This window comes from Pleurodeles waltl, chromosome 5 (genome assembly GCF_031143425.1).
Source record: "Pleurodeles waltl isolate 20211129_DDA chromosome 5, aPleWal1.hap1.20221129, whole genome shotgun sequence".
NCBI classification, from domain to species: Eukaryota; Metazoa; Chordata; class Amphibia; order Caudata; family Salamandridae; genus Pleurodeles; species Pleurodeles waltl.
The window spans coordinates 349,323,862-349,346,469 of NC_090444.1; the positions used below are offsets into that span (position 1 = coordinate 349,323,862).

At 46.5% G+C, this 22,608-nt stretch overlaps 1 protein-coding gene across 1 annotated transcript in view; it reads right to left on the bottom strand.

Annotated features, from left to right (window-relative positions):
• The window catches only part of OTOR (otoraplin), a 54,490-nt gene extending 32,562 nt beyond the window's left edge, over positions 1-21,928 (bottom strand). Inside the window, exons 1-3 of the mRNA XM_069234089.1 lie at positions 21,712-21,928; positions 21,045-21,184; positions 13,231-13,341 (exon numbers count right to left, since the gene is read on the bottom strand). Of these exons, the coding sequence (XP_069090190.1) occupies positions 13,231-13,341; positions 21,045-21,184; positions 21,712-21,835 (375 nt within the window). The 5' untranslated portion in view covers positions 21,836-21,928. The remainder of the gene's footprint in view (positions 1-13,230; positions 13,342-21,044; positions 21,185-21,711) is intronic.
• Between the last annotated feature and the right edge of the window lie 680 nt (positions 21,929-22,608).

The window sequence follows — 22,608 nt, forward strand, 5'->3', positions numbered from 1 at the left end:
TTGAAATCAATGAATTGATTAAGTCAGCTAACCTTGATTGAGCTAACCTCCTAGTACTGCCCAAAAAAGACCATGGCACAAAATCAACAAGTCCAATTTTCCTCAGGCCCTGAAAACTGGCTGGGCCCAGGCGAAGTTAGTAGGAGGCTCACACCTTGATATTTTTTTACCAGAGTTTGAAAAGGGCCATTGATGGGTTGGCTCCTCTATCTATGATAACTTCTAAAGCCAGACGTGTTCAGTCGGCACCCTGGTATTCGGAAGAGTTGAAAGATTTACAAAGAACTTATCGCAGGCAGGAGCGGAAATGGCTATTAAATAAAACCCATGGAGAAAGAGGAAAACTCAGGGAAGTCCTTGGGAAGTATAAAGTGGCCATTAAGTTAGAGAAATCCTCACACTTTTCTAAAGTAATTAGAGGGGCTTTGAACTCCTCTAAAGAACTGTTTAATACAGTTCGTGCCTTGACGTCTTCTACGACAAGACTCTTGCCATTAGAAAACTCTCCACAATACTGTCAATCAGTGGCAGATTTTTTAAATAATAAAATGACCAACCTGCTGACGGATTTTAGTCCTCCCCCCCCTTAATTCAGAGGATGAACCCCCTTCATGTTATGCAGAGCCAGTGAATTCACTGAACTGCTTTCAATCCCTTTCTGCAACAAAAAAAAAAATATTTTCTCATTGCAGTGAAATCAGGCTCACCTACGGATCTTTGTCTGCCTCGCATTTTAAAATTAGCCCCTTTTTGGTGGCCGATGCTTTGGAGCCAGTGTTTGCAGAAATTCTTCAGGAAGGAAATTTCCCGGCGGTCTGGAAACAGGTCACAGTGATTCCTCTCACAAAAAAAATGGGAAAAGATGCTGCTGACCTTTCTAATCTTCGCCCGATCTCGCTACTGCCGTGCTTTGGCAAAATGTTAGAAAAACATCTAAATTACGAGTTATCTGCCTTTCTTCAAGAGAATGGCAAACTGGACCCGTCACAGCACTGCTTTCGCGGTGCTCACAGCACGGAAACAGCACTAATCTCTACTTCCGATATTATTCGCCGAAGAGGCGACTTGGGAGAGGGTACGATCCTGGTCCTGTTGGACTTGTCAGCAGCTTTTGACACTATTTCTCCCACCATCCTGCTTAATCGTTTGTCCCAGGTCGGAGTGAGAGGGAAGGCCTGGAAGTTACTCTGCTCCTTTCTCACAGATAGAACGATTAGGGTGGCTTGTGGAGACCATCGGGCCTCCCCTTTCCATCTTCCGTGTGGAGTTCCGCAGGGGTCATCCCTCAGCCCAATGCTTTTTAATGTATATATGGCGCCCCTGGCGAACCTGGTTCACTCTTTCGGCTTCCAGATTGTCTCCTACGCAGATGACACGCAGGTGATTGTGCCAGTTTTGCGTAATTGGGAGGACACAAAGGAGAAATTCCAATGTGGCATGACAGCAATTAACAATTGGATGGCCAGCAATTGGCTAAAACTTAATGGGGACAAGACGGTGATTATGTGTCTTGGGCGCAATAACTCCCCTTGGGACAATAGTTGGTGGCCTCCATCTTGTGAGGGAGTTGGCCGTCACCTGTGCCCTTCGCTAAAAACCTAGGCATTATTTTTGAGGACACCCTCTCTTTTAAGCTACAGATTAATCATATAGTCAAGATCTGCTTTTGGATATTAAAAACACGTAATTTTTTTTAACATCTTTTAGAGGATGATTTAAGGCGGCCGGTTGTGCTGGCGTTAGTCACCTCAAGAGTTGACTACTGTAACGCGTTGCTGCTCAATGTGAATAAATCATCTTTAGACAAATTACAGTCTATTTAGAACACTGCAGCACGCTTAACTTTGAATCTCCCTCAGTCTATATCTGCTAGCAGATGTTTGACATCCCTACATTGGTTACCGATTAAGAAGAGGATTATTTTTAAAACACTCTGTCTTACTCACAAAGCATTACAGTCGGAGGGTTCTGACTATTTGAAGTCCACTCTGCAATTTTATCAACCGACGAGACATCTGAGATCCTCTTTCAAATATATGATCAAGGTGCCTCGCTGCAACAAGGCTAGGTGGGGAGACCGTGCTTTTACGGTGGAAGCGGCTAGGCTCTGGAATGCCCTGCCTCTTACGCTTTGTCAAATGGCAACTCATTTTTCCTTCAGGAAAAGCCTTAAAACCTGGCTTTTTGTAAATTAGGTATTCTTGTGGGTGGCTTGTGTTCTTTCCCTCTGCCCTCGGTTTGATTAGCGCTTCGATGCTTTTGCCGGAATGCGCTTTATAAATGAACCAATACAATACAATACAATACAATACTCACAAGAAAAACTACAAAGTAACTTTGCCAATCAAAACAATCCCCAAATAGCCCAAATATTCTACTTCATTTTAACTGCCTCTTTCTCCCAAAAAGACAGCTTCCTTCTTTCTTCCGCTGGAGACTGGACCCAGAAGAAGGATGATGGACACCTTTCTGCAAAACTGGAGCTGGAACCAGCAATATGCATTTTCTCCGTTCATGGTGATCTCAAAGGTTGCAACATTACAAAATAAAATGATGGACGGAGTATTGAAACTTTTGAAACACTTCATCCCCAGTCACAGATCTGGCTTTAATCCATTGTTATATTGCTCGCCACGTCATCCCCAGTTTGGACTCAGCTATATGCAAATCAGTCTTGACCCTGCTCCCTACGGGAACAGTCCAGCCCGAACTGACAAGCCAGGTCCTCTGTGGACCGGAAACAAGCATCCTGGGGCCAGTTTTGGGGCATCACCCCTCATCATCCAGGCTATCTTGAATCCAGTGGTGCAGCAAGTAAGGGATCCACGACCTGGCATACCCTAACCACTCACAGTGCACATAGCAACATCACAAAATAAAATGATGGACGGAGTATTGAAACTTTTCAAACACTCACCCCCAGGCACAGTTCTGGATTTAATCCATCATTATTTTGCTGGCCACGTCACCTCCAGATCTCAAAGGTTGCATCACAGATTAGGAGTCAACTAGAGCAACTAGTGAAACTAGTCTTGGTGACTTCAATTTGGAGAGCAAACCTTGGTTTCCTGTTCTCCTAGAGTTGTCATGCGCTCCCTCAATTCCAGTTCCTCATTTTCCAGAGATTCTGACAAATCCCTTGCGCCATTTTTATCCACTAGTGGAAGAAAGTGAACTTCACCTCAGGGCATTGAGAACTTTGAGGTTTGCTGGCACATGACAGAACTTTCAGACCAAGCTGCTATCTACATCAGACATGCCTAATCAAGCAGTCATTATAAAAAATACTCTTTGATTCAGAAAAGATGGATACTTTGGTATATGAAATGGATGTAGATGCTGTAGAGTAGATGTGTCTAAGATCATACATTTGTTTGTCTTGAGAATGTATTCCAGATTTATTTAGCCTCTGGTGAATGCTTTCAGTGTGACCATTTTAGCTGGTCACATACTTGTAGCAAATAAGCCAATAAGGGAACATTCATTGGTCTGTAAGTTACTGAAGGAGAATGCTGGACATCTGCCCTTTTTGCAGGGTCTCCCCCAGATTGTTGCCTTCTTTTGCTGAACCTGTTTGTGTTGGCATTAGGACTCTGTGCATCTTCTCCCTGCTAACCAGTGGTAAAGTGCTTGTGCTCTCTCCCTAAAACATGGTACAAATGATAAATACCTGATTGGTACAAGCAATTTACTTGTAAGTCCCTAGTAAATGGTGCTACATGTGCCCAGAGCCAGTAAATTAAAAGCTACTAGTGGGCCTGCAGCACTCATTAGGTCCCACACTTAAGTAGCCTATTAAAACATGTTTCAGGCCAGCCACTACAGCCTGTAGTGCAGTTTTAAACTGCCTTTTCAACAAGGTGAAATAAACCATTTCTCAGGCCTACACCTTCCATTTTATTACATGCATGCCACCAGTAGGATGGGCCCTAAAGGCACATAGGGCAGTGTGCCTTCCATTTAAAAAGTAGGACATGTGGATTTAAGTTTTACATGTCCTAGCAGTAAAAAAACTCTTAACGTAATTTTTCCCTGTAGCAAGTCCTATCTCACCAGTTGACAAAAAATAGGTTAACTTATTGCATTTATTAAGTGCTAACATTTGATTGGGAAAACCTAGAGGTATGCTGTTTAGACTCAAATGAATTGTAATTTAAAAATAACTTTAATGGTAGAGTTAGATTTATGTCATAATTCAGAAAGTGCCACTTTTAGAAAGTTGGCATTTTCTTGTCCTTACCATTGTGCCTTATGCGAGTATCCTGGGTCACATGACTGTGAATTACTCTGTTGTTGGAGTCTTTGTATTCTCTCCAGACAATGACACAAAGGGGCATTAGGTGTGGAAAAGAAATGCCATCCTGCAGGATGGCTGGGGTTGGAGCTGTTCCCAGTCCCACTTACATTTTAAAGGGCTTTGTCTTCTCCACACGAAAAGGAAGCTGACACAATTTTTTTGTCTTCCCACACTTCTTGGAGCCTTGACAGGGGATGGGAAGAACGTTTCAGAACCAGATGTGGAGGTAATATACTTAAAAGGCTCGCACCATGTATAACTATTGTACCTCTAGAGCCACTCTTCGGGACACTTTTGGAAGTGTACTGAAGAAGGACTGCCTTGTTCCCCAGAGGATTGCCTTGTTGCTTGAGACCTGTTTTGCTCTGCAGAGGACTACTCTGATGCTACCACAGGACTGACCTACTGCTTGATGACTGCCTTGACCCCCAGTTGGCTGCCCTGCTGCTTGAGGACTGTCCTGCTGGCCCGACGGGCCTCTCCTGGTGCAAGTTCCCAATCCTCAAAAGGTGTTTCCCTAGGCCTTGGACCCTTGGCTAGCATAAGGTGAAATGCTGAAGGTTTGGGCTCTTTGAGACCATGAACAGGCCTGTGCATGCCAAAACTCTGTTGCCTGCACTGACCACCAGCACAAAGCTCCAGTGAATGTGAATGTTCATGCTACAGCGACCGCCAGTGACGACCAGCAACACGGGATCAGCACTTCGCGCTACAATAGCAACAGCCCATGGTGACTGTCAATGTGAAGCTTCAGCAACGACAGTTCACAATGCCCGGCTTACTCTTTGCGCTAGAGCGACAACTATCTGAGCAGTCCTCTTTGCTCCTTGCTGCCTCTTTCAGCACAAGCAGAACTCTTCGAGCTTTGTGAAGGTAACATTTTCAGCTGGAATAATATGGTCTACACTCCATCGCAGCTGGTCTGTACTTGTGACTTTGCCCCGGTGTAGCACAACCAGATGAGCGTGAGGGGCACTTTGCACTTTTAGGTGCTATACTTGCCTTAAAATTTGAAACTGCATATCTCTGGTACTACTGATTGAATTTTTGATATTTCTAGGAGAACTAAAGGTAGTTCTAAATGTATTAAATATATTAGATTTCCCAATAATCCAAAAGAGTGTGGAGTGTGTTGCATAAGATTGTGTGAGGATTCTGCTAAAGAGTTCAGAATTAATACAAGAGGTTAACCGTTCATTGCTATTCAGAAGAGATTTAAACTAGTTTATTCTGCTATGCCTTCCAGGTGGGTAAAATGGATTATGGGCGAAGCATGCATAGATCTGAGAATGTTTATTATGCATTTGACAAGGGAAACAATGGCTTACAAATCTTTTGTGCTGGATACCAGGTGGGGGGACATCTTGAAGTCTGCAGACTGATCTTCTGATTTTACCTTTAACACATTTTACTGCAAACCAATTATAGATGTCACTTTAGTGCTGGTTAGACAGCAATGAACAAGCATAATCTTATCCTCTGATCCTGATGTAGAATCAAAAACATTCTTACTGATCTGACAAAGAATTTTCATTCCAATGAGGATAGCAAGGAAAGGGTTATCCCAACCTGGTTGTTGATTTGGCGGTCTGATAGTTACAGTGTTGTTATTTTGCAAAGTGCAATTATATGCAGCTATATATTATGTTTATTTAGAAGACTACTTTTCCATGACCGTTTGTTGATAAACTGTAGAAGTTACAATTTTACACAACCTGTCATTCGTATGTTTTGTAGGAACAAGCCAGGAACAAGACTAAAAGGCACATTTGGGACAGGAATTGGAAGGATTAAGGAGCAACAAGACTGTTCATAATATTGCTTAGGTGAATAAAGGCTGGAAATTAGAATATTGCTATGCCTAGAAAGAAAAACAACATATAAATAAAGGAAGAGGACTGAAATAAAAGTAGGACCATTGGGCCAACCACATCTTTGGCCACAAGCAGGATATGGAAGCAAAGAGCAACCATGCCTTGTGTTTCCATACTTTAATACTAATAGCTCTGGCTAAAACAAAACCCCTTCCATATATGCGAGCAACTCCCAGCTCAGCCATGACCATATCTTCATCCTTCCCTCTCTCCAGATAACACAATTTGAGACTTTTTTGGAGTATAGATGGCCGCAGTTTTGTCACATCACATTAGATTACGCATTGCATGGTACATTAGCACTGCATCAAGTGGTCATAAATATGTTTCATGCCTGCGGTATGCCTCTAAGTCCTGTGCCGCTCATCTGAATGGTTTTTAAACCTGCTATTGCCAGTGGTCATGCACAGTCTCCTCTACAATGGCCAATACATCAGGTACCAGCATATGGCAGGTACTAGGCACCTTCCCCTTGCTAACCAGACCTTCGGGTGGCACCAAGGCCACGCCCGGGGCGCAAGGCCGTGTCCCCCTGCTGCTGTCCCTTTGTGACCCATTGCCTGCTTCCTCCCATGTCCCTGCCATGAGGCATCCCAAGGACACGTTGGGAGCAGGCATCCTTTTTATGCTACCTGCTTCTGACTATCAGTGTCTGTCTCCGCCACGCTGTCATGTGGTTGCCTGACCTCATGCAGCTCCACCTCTGTGACCTAAGAAAAACCTAGCTGCTCTAGAGCACCCACTATATTCAATAGAAACATGTTCATACCCAGGCCAGACAAATGTACATCTTCTGCCTCATGATACCCAGGTATTCGCCTTGCATATCTCTTCCATGGTTATGTTGAGTTTCCTCCTTGATGTCTATATTGCTCCATGATCCATGGCCCCCCTCAAATTCGGCTGTGCTATAATCTTTGACCATACTATATCTACGGGGCTCAAAAGCCTTGCTGTACCAGTGAGCCCTGATACCAGGGCTGCTGGTAGTCCTTCCTCCCTAGGCAGGCTAAGTCATTACCCCCTATATGTATTACCACAGCATCTGGTTTTCCTTCCTGTAGTAAGGCGGCTTCTATGGCCTGCAGTAGATGGGTGCACCTCATGCCTGGCCTGCCCAACAAAGTCACTGCATGTTCCAGAGCCATAGCACTTAGTAGTCCTGCGCAGTTTCCCACCCCTGCACTATCAAGATGTACAGGTGGCCTACCATCCATACTCAGCGCCCGCCACTAGAGCTGCCTGCTGTGAGAAGAAATTATATGACTTTGGAACCGGTTGGCTGAATGTACTGCTTTTAGGAGCCAGATTTGCAGAGCCCTATGTTCCTAGACAAGTAGCCTCTCATGCTACATACTATACAGAGTGTGACATCCTCAGTGCAGTCTCCGAAGAATATTTTCCCCTTCACACCTGGTCGTTCTATGACCCCCTTAGCAGGAGTGACATGAAGTTGCTACCCATGTGCAAGTCTTCCTCCATAGGCAGGCAGAGCTGAGATCTGTTTTGGAGGGGGCAAACTATCTTGCTCACCTGGTAGGTGCCAAAAAACGCCAGTGTAATGGTCGCTTTAAACATGATGTGTTCGTGGGCTGATTCACAGCACTGCTAACAACTTTACAAGTTTGTCAAGTCCAACGGCCAAAGTTTGTTTTGGAGCCTGGGTTGGAACATGGCCCACCCCTTCATGGCTGCCCTGCAGTGAAATGATTTTGTTGCGTCCGGCCCCGCCACCAACTCTCATAATAGAGAAGTGCGGTGCCTGCCTTGGATGCCCAGTGCATAAATCTCTGAACCTCAGAAACTGTAGCCCACCCCCATGTCCTGGTGACCTCTTGAAAGACTTTCCAGCACTTACAATGACATGCTGCAGATTTGCTGGCCAATTCATTTTCAACCACCATCGTCAGATTGGGTCGATCATTCCCCATAGCATCTCGGGCATGTGGGTCATGATGAGGTCCACATTCTGCACCAACTCCTTGAATCACTGCCCCTGAAAACGAGGTAACCCGTCAGCAACTGAGTTCTGCAACCTGGAATGTGCCTAGCCCTGACCACAATATTATCCTTCAGGGTTATATGACGGAACACTGAATTTTAAACTACTACTAACCTTAACAACGAGGTCGGAACACCGACCTCGTCTTTACTACTAATGATTTTACCACGAATGCCTTTACAACGATATTTCGTTGTAAAGGCATTCCTGATAAAATCATTAGCAATAGGCACCATTCACCCTACATCCCTCACCCCACCCCCCCAACCCCACCCCAAAACCTAAAACCCCCTGACCCCCACCCACTCCCCAAAACCAAAAACGCCCCACCCCCCCAACCCCACCCTAAAACCTAAAACCCCCTGACCCCCCACCCACTCCCCAAAACCAAAAACGCCCCACCCCCCCAACCCCACCCCAAAACCTAAAACCCCCTGACCCCCACACTCACTCCCCAAAACCAAAAACGCCCCACCCCCCCAACCCCACCCTAAAACCTAAAACCCCCCACCCCCTCCCCAAAACCAAAAACGCCCCAGCCCCCCAACCCCACACCAAAACCTAAAACCCCCAACCCCCCACCCCCTCCCCAAAACCAAAAACGCCCCACCCCCCAACCCCACCCCAAAACATAAAACCCCCTGACCCCCCACCCCCTCCCCAAAACCTAAAACCCCCCACTTACCTGAGTCGTCACCTTGTCATCTGCGTCGTCCTCCTCAGCCGACTCCCTTGTTTGTACCTTAACCATGCATGTTCGTTGTTCAGGACATGCGTCGTTAAGGCACAAAATAACGAAGTCGTGGTTAAAGAAAGCGTTGTTCCGCTTTCGTTAACCAGGACTTCGTTATAAAAAATTCGGCATAAAGGATGTTTCCCATCCTTAAGCTGACATCCCACCAAATGGCGTAATAGACGTATCACTGACAGACATTGTGTTGTCCCTAGGTTGAGCGCTTGCACCGTTGCATGGTTGTCTGACCATAGTGTAATTTGCCTGTTCGCCAGCTTACTGCCCTATATAGTAAATGCCACCATGATGGGAAAAATCTATAGGGAGTTATATTCTTGGTTGTCTCATTCCTGTGCCAGGCGTCGGCCATCTTGCCCCTGCCTAGAAAGAACCCATTATTGCTCTGAATCCACCGACGCCCCCCACCCTCCCACTAAACTCCCCCCGTGGCATCAGTGAATAGCTTGAGTTGTTCTGCAGGCACCCATGGCTTCCCCCCACCGATGAACAGGAAGTCATCCAAATAGTGTGTGGACCAGCAGCCAATTTCTCATTGGTGTAGCGCCCACTCCAGAAATGAACCGAAGGTTTCCAAGTACTTGCAAGAAATGGCGCAACCCATCGCTAGAGATTTATCATAATAGAAGGCTCCTTCTAGGAGAAACCCAAGTAAGTGGTAACTGTCCGGGTGTACTGGGAGGAAGCGGAGCGGGCCTCTATGTCTGTCGTTGCTAGCAGCACTCCCTTCCCTGCTGCCTTGATGCGGTCCATTGCATCATCCTCAGTCTGATAGGATACACTGTAGTTGTCATGCACCATCGTCAGCTGACTTCCCTGGTGGATATGACAGGCGGTGACTTAGTCTAAACTTTCCCTCTTCTTATTTTGAGACTACTTCCAAGGGGGTACTATGAAATTGTCCATTGGAGGTTCTGTGAAAGGACTGGCCACCGCACCGAGGTGGGATGCTAATCATGGAGTCCAACGGGATGAAAGGGGAAAGAGGGGCTGCTCATGACACCAGGGGCATTCAAACTTCATTAACGGTTTCTTTAACTGAAACTTGGTCCTAGTGCTAGCTCCTTTGCCACCTTATGTTTAGCTACTGTTTGGTTATCCCTCACTGATCTTAGATTCTTTCAAAAGCAGCATTCCCAAGAGTCTTTAAATGGGATGATGAAACCATGAAGAAATCCTTCTGCCAATATTTGCTTTTCTTTCTGTTTGGAATAGCCACTGAGTAGTCGCAATAGTGCCCCTATGTGTATGGGGGGTTGGGAGCAGCGTGCTGGTCCCTCACACCTAGGATTGCTCTGGGTCTATGCTATTTTCTGCTGCTTGTGTCCTTTCCTTCTGCTGCCCCTTTAATTTTCTTAAACTATTGCTCGGTGTGCCCCCCAAAGCTGCTGCGGTTATGGTGGTTCTTGCAAGCTTCTCTCTATTTGCACTCATCTTTGTCATACTTCAAGCAAGCTGTCCTTTGGGACTTGCTATGCTGCCTTCCCACATGTGCCTTTGCCCTGTTGGCCTGTGCAAATCTCTCCGAGTTCCCTCTATGCCCAGTGCATGAAAGCTATGGTCTCAGTCACTAACGCCCTCCCTGGAGGCCACCATATGATTGGTGAAGACATCTGGTCATTGAGGAAGAGTGCAGCTGTGCTTTCCTGAAACTTTTCTACAAACATGCAGGTCAAGGTCTGGAATGCCCTTAACCAGTTCTCTATAGACCTCTCTACCCTTGGTCTGCACTTGTCCCTCCTGTCTTCCTCTTTCTTATTGTGTGTCGTTAAGTCCAACCATGCTTGGAGTACCTCAAGTAGCAAAATATATCAATACATTCTCTCCTCCAAATCCTATCTTTAACTGCCAGTGGAATAAGGCTGGCTAGTCCTGTTTCATTTGCCATTATGGGGGGATCAGCAGGGGATGGTCTGATATACTTCTCACTGATTTTCCTGATCCCCTCACCCCTTTGTACTGCCCCACAATTCCAAGCTCTGGTGGGATCAGCTGGTGTCTGACTTGTCTCCCTACACCCTCTTTTGCCTTTGCTTGGTTGCATTCCACTGACTGTGCCTTGCTACCGGTTGCTGCTGCTGACCCGGGGTCAGGCCCTGTCTGCTTGGGTATCCCCTGGGCCTCTTCTGCACCAGCCCCTCCCCCACTTGGGACTGTCAGGGTGCCATAACTGGCCACTACAGTGGTGGGTAACCCAGGGGGAATAGGGTCGCCCAACCCGGCCATGCCCACCAAGGTTTGGCAATAGTTTGAAACGATTGTGGTTGCTCTGACCAGGACACCACACCCCCGAACCTCAGTTGTTCTTGAGAGGGCTGAGCCTGCTGGATTGCGCTTTGTAACCTGGGGGTATGAGGAGTTCATTAAGGTGTCTGTGGGGGTTGCGTCTATGTGTCCTGATCACTGGTACTTCCCAGCTCAGATGTTTTTATCTTCTTTATTTGATTGAACCTAATTTCTATTAAAGTACTGAGGTATTTATCAGATTTTTGCTAAAGCGCATGCTTCACTTTTTCCCACAATAACACACAGGCCCTCATTCTGACCTTGGCGGGCGGCGGAGGCCGCCCGCCAAAGTCCCGCCGTCAGGTTACCGTTCCGCGGTCGAAAGACCGCGGCGGTAATTCTGACTTTCCCGCTGGGCTGGCGGGCGGTCTCCTTCAGACCGCCAGCCAGCCCAGCGGGAAAGAGGCTTCCACGATGAAGCCGGCTCGGAATCGAGCCGGCGGAGTGGAAGCTGTGCGACGGGTGCAGTTGCACCCGTCGCGTATTTCACTGTCTGCGCAGCAGACAGTGAAATACATTTAGGGGCCCTCTTACGGGGGCCCCTGCAATGCCCATGCCAGTGGCATGGGCACTGCAGGGGCCCCCAGGGGCCCCGCGACCCCCCCTACCGCCATCCGGATCTCGGCGGTCCGACCGCCGGGATCTGGATGGCGGTAGGGGGGGTCAGAATCCCCGCGGCGGTGCAGCAAGCTGCGCCGCCGCGGAGGATTCAATGGGGCCGCGGTACACTGGCGGGACCCCGCCAGTGGTGCCGGTCCGACCGCGGCTTTACCGCCGCGGTCGGAATCCCCATTGAAGCACCGCCGGCTTGTCGGCGGTGCTCCCGCGGTCCTCCGCCCTGGCGGTCAAAGACCGCCAGGGTCAGAATGAGGGCCACAGTGTTCAACCGGACCCCCATCTATTTTCTGTTCTCTCAACTTGACAAACGTCCCCTTAGTAACCTGGCCATGCAATATCTAGAAGATATAGAACTCCACTAAAACCACATTAAGCACATTAAGCTCATTCAAGCTACAGATTTATACACTGTGAAGTGTCAAACTCCGAGATCGCTTCTGAAATATTTCTAAAAATCTGAAAATGTTCCTGAAATTCGGGAACTTTGGGGGCCTTTCGGAGCACAACCTCCTGCAATTTCTGAATTAACTGCAGCGTTTTCAAATGAGGTGAAATCATCTGTTGTGGATCCTATTGTGCAAAATATAAAAATGTCCCTGAAAGTTTATAGTGGACGCATTTTGTTTCTGTGCAAGACTAGTTATAGCTTCAAATTTCCCTTCAGAAATGAAGGGAAATATAATGTATTTTAGAATATGCCATGACGCTGCTTCTCTTCATTCCAGGTGAACATGTACAGGCTAAAGCCTAAAAAACATGAATTAATTTTCAGGAACTCTTATGTTCCAACGTGCCTCTTCAAACAAGTGTGAAGATTTGAATATACGGATCTTGTGCTAAATTGCTCAAGAATATTTTATTTGATTGACCTGCTTAGAGACAGAGAAAGTACTATATTTTTATAATAAAACTACTTTGTGGTGCACAGCACTGTAATTCCGAGGGGACTCTCTAGTCTGCCTTCTCTTCTCGGTAAAGTAAAACATTCCTCAAGGGAGTGTAGTAAAAGCATGCAAGGCACTTTTGATGAACGCCCATCTGCTTCTATGTGCCTCCAAAAGTATGAAATAGCAAAATATCACATCTAATTTTCAAATGTCACGTTTAGTAACCCTTGATGGCCAGGGCAGTCTATAACTGATTAGGTATGCTTTTTTTAACTTTTTGATTTCAGAAGTTAATTGTTGTGGATTTTTTCCACACCTCACATATAGTTTGGAGGCATGCATTACATAGTGGGGTTCATTGCACTAATTTATATTCTAGGGAATTGTCCTAGTATTGTCCTGGATAACATGGGCATATTAGTGAGACGATGTCAAAGGTCACTATCACAAATGAAAGGCAGGTGCCATATCTGCATGCAGCCAGCCACACACTGTCCTGCTTTTAAGTTGCTTACTGTTGTTGGAAGTTCTTTCTTTGCTTCTTGGTAGACATGGCCCTCCTTGACTACTGTGCTGGGGAAGTAGCCAATCACGCCCATCTGGTCCTTGTACTGGTCGCTGTAAACCTGTTGGGGAACATCACAATTATCCACAAAAAAACTAGAAATGGTCTGCTTCAAGTGAGCACATACTCAATGCTTTACAGAGGCCTGACAAATGTGCACACTTTTTTTGTATAGGCACAGAAAACGGTGGTCTAGGGGCCAGATGTACGAAAGCTTTTTCCCATAGACACATAATGGGTAAAATCCTTTCGTACATCGGGCCCTAAATTCCAACAGATAAACAATACATCCCAGTCTGATTCTCCTTAGCCATGCCTAGTGCCACGCACCTCGGGTTAAATTAACGTTACTTGGTTGCCTACTACACATCCCTACAAAACCATTACATTCACACGCAATCAGCTAATTATAATCCTCTGAGAGCATTGCTGCACTGATGGACTGACTCAGACTCCATACAGTGACACATATGATGTCTCCTAAACCAGGCTGTAAACAATCATCTGGAGCTGGTAACGCGCTGCTCACTAGGGCTGGTCCTATCAGATCCTCTTCTTTAACCCCTCGGTACCACACAAGGTGTATTCACACAGAAGCAGAATTTCCCATCACCGCCTCCACCATCAGTGCACCAGACAATGGAACTCACTAGAATGAGAAGCACTTCTGACTCCAAGTGTTAGACTAAGCTGCGAAAATCATAGAACTAATTCACCTCCCCCTCACCACAGCATCCTCTGTAAACGCTGCCACACCAAACAGTGTAAAATAATATGGTCTTGTGTGACCAGTAATCATCTTACTTTTATACACTCTGGTGCAGCGCCCATGGACAGCAGCAGTTGTGTCCAGGCCTGTCTCTAAGAAGGACATGGGTAGGGTGAGGGCTTTGGGGTCCAGCTGTAGAGATCAGTGAGCCCCATTGTCTCACAGGCTTCTGATGAGGGCGTGTTTGATAGATCTCAGAGTGGCCCCGGACTCATTGCTGAGTAAGCACCTGTGATTGTAGGGCTCGCTCAGAGCGGGCTCATCCACTAAGATGCATTTGCATACAAACCTAGTCTGTGCTCCTATTACCCTCTCCTGACTGCCAGCTGGGAATTACCAGTCCATGACACCGTGGGACACTAGAGGGATGTTTTAAGGCATGGACAAAATGTGAAATTACCAGGGCCTCCACCTTCCAAGGGGGACCCTGGGAAAGTAAACTTTTCTCTCTATATGATCTGTGTCAATTCTATTTCTCTATCTAAACCTCTCTTTCTCTAGTTACGACTCTGTCTTTCTACCCTGTGTCATCTTAAGAATTTTTGGGTTCCCGTGTGTGACATATTTCAATGTTTTTTTGTGTGTCCCTGTCAAAGTTTAACATATAATTTAGAAATGTTTGGCACCATGCGATCTTGAGTTAGCTGGAAATGGGTAGTAAAATTCAAAATTTGTTCCATACAGATACCACAAAATATGTCTTGCTCGGGCCCCACAAATCTTAAGATGATACTGAGACGCGGCCCAGCCCCTGCCTCCCCTGCCTATCCTGCCTCCCCTGCCACTCTGCTGTTTGTGCTCTGCCAGCCGAGGGGAGACAAGTGGCATATCTTGAGAGTCACTGTCACACCAGTTGTAAGCTCAGGCAGAGGCGCTCTTTGTTGCCTCACCAGGCACTGCTCTGCCGACCACCCTGTCTTATCGGACAGCACAGTCAAGGTATGAGGATGGAGGGTGACGGTAGAGGCAGTGATAGGTTAGAGACACTTTAACGGGGTAGCGGCGGAGTGATGGGACAGTAAGGGAAGCAGCAAAGTGAAGATGTGAGGAGAATTAGGGCATGGTGACAGGCAGGGGGCAGAGTGAAGGTTCCTCTTGCTAAACTGTTACCTTTCCCTTTCTCCCATCAGTGCAATATGTATAAGTAAACAAGAACATGCCTTGATTTTTTTCAATGTCCCCTACTATTTATCTATTTTCCCTTGTTTACGTTTTTTTTTGTCTTTATTGCCTCAAGTTTAAATACGACACAATTTCAGAGATGTTTTAAGGTACGGGCTAAGTGGGTTCTGACCCATGGTTCCAGCCTTTCGGGGGGGCCCATATAGCCAGCTCTGTTCTGCAGTGTCTCGCCCTGGGGACCTTGAATAATTCTTAAACAGATAGTTTTAAATATTGTTTCTCTTTAATTTATTTTTAATGTGAGAGATGTGTGAAAGTCTATTACAGATATTTTGCAGAGAAATGTTGTGTTTATCTTTCATGCAACATCTATTAAAAGTTTCTTTTAGATGAAAACATGAAATCACATATGAGGAATGGGAGGGTGTCACAGTGATTATTTGCAGTAACATTATTCAGCTGCTGCTGTGTTACAATATTGAAAACACAAGTCACTATCTTTGAACATGAGATGTAACAAATTTAGAATTTGGAAGAGTGTGGCTGTGCACTGCCAGTGACCTGGCGAAAGAGGGCTTGAATGAGATGAAACTGTATCATAATATTCAAAGCTGTTCCCAACAGAGACCACCAAAATACATTCGGCCCGGGACCCCACAATCCTTAAGATACCCCTGCACAATGGGTTTGTTAAATATACAGTTATACTGTAGGAAAGTGCCCTTGTTGGCATGGTCACCCCCCACCTTTTGCTTGATATTGATGCCAACTTTGATTGAGTGTGTGCTGGAATCCTGCTAACCATGCCCCAGCACCAGTGTTCTTTCCCTAAATCAGTACCTTTGGTTCCCCAATTGACACACACATGGCACACAGTTAGGTCCCTTGTAAGAGGTACCCATGCTACCAAGGACCCTGTGGACAGGGAAGGTCCCCAAAGGCTGCAGCATGTATTATGCCACCCTGGGTGACCCCTCACCAAACACATGCACACTGCCTTTGCACCTTGTGTGTACTGGTGGGGTGGAAAAAGCAAAGTCAACAAAGCACCCCTCTCAAGGTGCCATGCCCACAAACCACTGCCTGTGCCATAGGAAAGTCACCCCTCTAGCAGGCCTTACAGCCCTAAGGCAGGGTGCACTATACCTCAGGTGAGGGCATAGTTGCATGAGCAATATGCCCCTCTAGTGTCTAAGTTCATTCTTAGACATTGTAAGTGCAGTGTAGCGATACTGAGTATATGGTCTGGGAGCTTGTCATTATCAACTCCACAGCTCCATAATGACTTCACTGAATACTGGGGAGTTTGGCATTGAACTTCTCAGCACAATAAACCCACACTGATGCCAGTGTGGGATTTATTGAAAAATGCACCCAGAGGGTATCTTAGAGATACCTCCTGTATTTTAACCAAACTGCTAGTCCAGGACAGACCAGTCTGTGCCAGCCTGCCACTTCAGACAACTTTCTGACCACACAGGGTGAGAGCTTTTGTGCTCTCTGGGGCCAGAAACAAAGCCTGTCCTGGGTGGGGTGCTTCACACCTCGCCCCTGCAGGAACTGTAACACCTGGCGGTAAGCCTCAAAGGCTAAAGCCTCTTTTTACAGTGCCCCAGGTCACTCCAGCTAGTAGAGTTGCCCACCCCCAGACAAAGCCCCACTTTTGGCAGCAAGTCCGGGGGGAAAAGTAGGGAAAGCAGGAAGGAGCGACCACCCCAGCTAGTAATACCAATAAGGTGTCCAGAGCTGAGGTGACTCCCCTCCCTGCAGAATCCTCCATCTTGGTTTGGAAGGCAGGGACCAATAGGGTTAAGTTTATGTCCCCTTCCCAAAATGGAGTGGACACAAGACTGTGTAGCAACCCTCAGGGACAGAAGCCATTGGCTACTGACCTCTGACCCCTGTATCACCCCTAAATCCAGGATTTAAGAGCCCCCCTGAACCCATATCGTCAGACTCCTGGTGACCTCACAAGAAGAAAGAAGAAGGACTGCTAAGCTGAAACCCTAGCAGAGAAAAAGGAAGACGAAAACTGACTTGACCCCAGCCCTACCGTCCAGTCTCCTGCTTCAAAGAACCTGCAACAAGACAGCAACGCATCCAGCAGGACCAGCAACCTCTGCCAAGCTCCAGATGGCTGCCCTGCATCACAGACGACCAAGAACTCCTGTGGACAAGCGACCCTGTCCAGAAAGAAACTCCATCTAAGGACTGCTGAGTCTCCCCTGATCTGTGGGTCCTGACCACTCTGCACCCGACGCCCACAGCCCGTGTCCAGGTGGCCCAACCAGCTAGAGAGAAACACCAGGCAATTCCGAGCAAGTGCACACCCTGGGTTGACCTCTCCTGCCCCCCTCGACAACATGTGCAGTGACGCCTGCCCCCTGACTGCGATAGGTCCGGACTAAGTTATCCGATGCCTAAAGGTACACTGAATCCGCAGCCCCCAGGCTTTGGAGCACTCAATCACCAGTGCAGCAATGTTCAGCAGGTGTCCAGCCTGTGGTTTTCCCGAACCGACCCCCCCCTGGACCCAGCATGAAGAATCTAAGTGACCCCAGGGTCCCCTCACTGGAAAGCATTGGGAGCCTGACGCTGTGTTTGCACCCTGCACCCGGCCGCCCCTGTGCCTCTGAGGATGTGTGTTTGGTGTCTACTTGTGGCACCTCCAGTGCTCCTCTAAACCCTCCATGTCTGTCCTCCAAAGACATGGGTTCTTAATTGCCAGCAGATCTTAAACCGAGTGCCCCCAGCCTCCATAGGAGCCGATTTTAAATTTGCCTCAACTTTGACCCCTGTACCAGGCCAGCCCCGTGTTGCTGGTGGTGGGTGTTTGGGGTTAACGTGAACCCCAACCTGTGGACTTCCTGACCCCGGGAGACTGAAACTGTAAGTCAAGTACTTACCTGTAAATTGTACTAACTTTTCTTCCCCATAGGAACTGTTTCTGAAAATTGAACTGTCAACTTTTAAAACAGATTATTTCCATTTATTCTTAAACTGTACAACTTACTGATTCCAAACAAAGTCATATCGATTCATATATGAGATAAGTATTTATTAATGTACTTACCTGCAACTTGAATCCTGTGGTCCTAGAAATAAATTATGAAAATATATTTATGCTATATAAAAAACATTGGTCTGGAGTTGTCATTGAGTGTGTGCTTCTTCTATGTCTGTGTGTGTACAACAGATGCTTTGCACTACCCTCTGATAAGCCTAACTGCTCGACCACACTACCACAAAAGAGAGCATTAGTATTATCTACCTTAGCCTCTATTAAGCTTCTGGGGAACACTTGGACTCTCTGCACACTATACCTCATTTTTATATAGTATATACAGAGCCAGCTTCCTGCATATACTGTTACTGTAGCAATGCATAGACAACGAGCATGTAAAATGACAAAAATGAATAAAAACAATAAAGTGGAAACATGCTGAAGGTTATAGTGACAGGGTGAGATGGTTGGGGTATAATGAGAGGGTACAGAGTCTATAGGGTTCCAGGATATTGAGAGGGCAAGTGGTAGGGTCAGTGTGAGTAGGTAGGGAGAGACAAAGGAAGGGTAGGAACAATGTAAGAAGCTGGAAAGACTGAAGGGTACAGCCAGAATCAGTGCACTTTAAGAAATCAGGGGAAGAGCAAAGACTAGGTACAAGCCAACTGTAGGAAAATAATAAGAAGGAAGGGCCACAGACTGAGGGTATGTAGAGGGAGGAGATATGAGTAGAATCAGAAAGAAGATGCAGGATGAGGGAGGTGGGGCAGAGGGAGATAATGTAGGTGAGAGATCTTATCAAATTAAGAGAAGCTGGGGGCAATATGATGGGATGGGGAGAAAGAGAGGGGAGATGTGTGGAAAAATAGGGTGTGTATCGGATTTTCCGACACGGCACAGACGATGCATTGTTTCTTTTCACTCTGCAAAGGGTTTTGAGTCAGTTTCCGGCACGCAGTCTTGGTTCCTCACGGTGATGCAGGGATCTTATTGATGCCCAGGGACAATGCAGGGAAATCCTGGGCGTGCAGGAAGAAGTCACAGGCATTTCTTCGAGCTGGTAAGTGATGCGTCGCATATTCTGTCGCACAGCAAGCGCTGTGTCGATCCTTCACTCTGGAAGTCAGGCTGTGTCATTCCGGCTTGGCTGTGCTTACATCCGGTAGGCTGTGAGTCGAATTTCCGACCACAAGGCAGGTGCTACGTTGATTCTTCACTCAGGAAGTCGGGCTACGTCATTCGGGCTCGGCTGTGTGGCGATTTCTCAGTCGCAAAACGGCTGTGCGTCGTATCCAGCAGGCTGTGCATCGATTTTCGGTGCACAAGGAGTTTCCTGAAGAGATGAAGTCTTTTTGGCCCTGAGACTTCAGAAAACAGGAGGCAAACTCAATTCAAGCTCTTGGAGAGCACTTCTCAGCAAAGTCAGAAGGCAGCAAGGCACCAGAGCAACAGCAGGGCAGCAGTCCTTCTCAGCAAAGCAGTCCAGATGAGTCCTTTGGGCTGCCAGGCAGTTCCTGTTGGCGGGTTGCAGGTTTAGGTCCAGAAGGGTCTGATTTGGTGGGGTCAGAGACCCATTTTATATACTCAAAAATGCCTTTGAAGTGGGGAGACTTCAAAGAGTGGTTTTGAAGTGCCAGGGTCCCCGTAGGTGATTTGGCTTTGAAATGTAAATGTCAGGCCCTCCATCCTTCCAGCCCAGGAAAACCCATTCAGTATGCAGATGAGTGCAGGTGCGACTGAGTATCCTGTGTTTGTGGTTGTCTGGGTGAAATGCACAAGGAAGCTGTCAACCAGCCCAGCCCAGACGTTGATTGGAGACAGGCTGTAAGCCACAGATGGATTTTAAGTGCAGAGAAATGCTCACTTTCTGAAAGTGGCATTTCTAATATAGTAATATGTGATCCAACCTCACCAATAAGCAGGATTTTCTATTACCATTCTAGCCATACTGCATATGACCTGGTTACCCCTTTCTGAACAGAATCTACCACTCAAACAGTATGTGAGGGTAGCCTTAATGCTATACTATGAAAGGAGCAGGCCTCACAGTAGTGGAAAACGAATGTAGGAGTTTTCCACTACCGGGGCATATAAAACATACATGTACATGTCCTGCCTTTTACCTACATATCACCCTGCCCTATGGGTTATCTAAGGCCTACCTTAGGGGTGACTTATATGTAGAGAAAGGGGAGTTTAAGGCTTGGCAAGTACTTTTAAGTGCCAAGTCGAAGTGGCAGTGAAACTGCACACATAGGCCTTGCAATGGCAGGCCTGAGACATTGTTAAGGGGCTGATTATGTGGGTAGCACAACCAGTGCTGCAGGCCCACTAGTAGCATCCATTCAACAGGCCCTGGGCACATGTAATGCACTTTACTAGGGACTTGACAGTAGATCAAATATGCCAATTGGGTATGAACCAATCTTAGCGTGTTTTAGGGAGAGAGAATATGCACTTTAGCACTGGTTATCAGTGGTAAAGTGCGTAGTCCTAAAAGCAGCAAAAACAGTGTCAGAAGAGTGAAGGGAGGCAAGCAAAACGTTGGGGGATGACCACCCTAAGGCAGCCAGATCTAACAGTACCGTACAATATCGTACGTTGTGACTCCCTTAGTAAATTTGGGGCTCGGGCCCGAGTCACTAAACAGGGCAACAATTTACAACTACCACAACTTAATCTATTGGGGCTCACCCATTACGTCTGTGTGTGTTACTTATTAAACGCCTACACCCAAAATGGCCTAACGTATAACTAATAACTATCAGCAGGTATAGGCATACCGACACTACGTCATCATTTACATTTACAACTATTTTCGTACACTGTGCATTGGTTTTAAAACTGCTAGAAAGGGCAATACACTTACACTTCCAGCCCAGAACTCCCCCGCTTCTTCTTCTTTCACCAGCTTGGAATAAACGTAAATCAGGTCTCCTCGCTTGATGTTGATGAATCTGCAGTCTGGGGCGTTGTAATCGTCTTCAGCGGTGGCAAGAGAAATGGAGTCTGAAAACACAAAGGGGCGCCCTTAGAGGGGATTTCTTGAAATACCCCAGATGAGTCCGTGCAGAGTGGGCCACCGAGAGAACCTGCAGAGAGCTTCTGCCGCTCAGGACCAGCAGAGCTCGTCGCGCCAGATTTCAACTCGCTGTATCCACACATGATGTGCTGAGCAAGTTACATTTTAAGAAAACAACAACATAACTGGAATGGTTCTAAAAATATTCATCATGAAACCAAAATATATAAAAACAACTATAAAAAGCACAACATTTATCATTAATGTTATAATCTATTTTTAATGTGAAATTAAACAAGCATTTAATGTAAAATTGAACAGTGTTGGGACCATTAACATTTAATAATATGTAAATTTAATGAATTCGGTCATAAGCATCCTAAAACCAGATCCCCTGCTTCCTGTAGCTTATATCACCTAAATTTATGTACATAAATTGAAGCTAAGCAAGCAAACACATTCCTTTGCCGCACAAAGTTTCTTTTGACCGAGTGTTGCCATGAGAAATACTTACAAACACACTCCTCGTCAGCACACAGTTTCCTTTGCGCCAGTTTAGGCATCACGATTCCAGCCGCGGCATGGTACACAACTCCCAGGCACACAAAGATCGCCAGAGAGCAAATAACGCGTGACATTTTTTGATTTAAAATATTTAGTATTTTACTCTCTTCTGAAAGAGCTTCCCTACCAAATCCCCAGCAGCTCCAGTAACCGCTTTCTTTTATGGAGAGCCTGCACATCTGGACACATTTCCTGGACCAATGAGGAGAGACTCAGGCGCATTCCAGAGGGGCCATCTTGTGAGCTGTGGGGCACCGGGGGCCTCTGGGGCTTTACTGTATCCGGCACGTAAGTCAATCACTGCCCTGCACAAGGAGAAAAGCACAAGCAAAAATACACGCATGGCACCTCACCTCGTGTATTTTTATCCTTCAACAACAGCATTATGAAAACACAACTCTAGCACTTTTTAAAATCTGTCTTTTAATGGTAGGGGCGACGAGCTCCATGTTTTTTTAACTGTAGAAATCGAAAAGATTTGCGTTCAACAAGTCCCACATACCCGAGCCTCTGAACTGCGAGAAGCCATAGTGCACTTAAGTGCAAAGTGATGTTCAGCGGTGTGCAGGAATACACACAGCATTCCGAAAAAAGTGAAAGTAGAATTAACACGTCTCCTGTGTCATCCAGCCCCCTTACATTGTACCACTTTAAATTCCACCTTACCAGTCTCACAACTGACTCACCATATGCATAATCACAAAGAAGAATGGTGCCCCACAGCCCTAGACCTCATCGCTGCCAGAGTGCTTGCACACCGCTGTGTCAGAACTTTCTTCATAAAATTGATGTTAGGTAGTTTAAGCACATGTACCTCTTTGGCCTCAAGGTGAGCATATGCAATCAT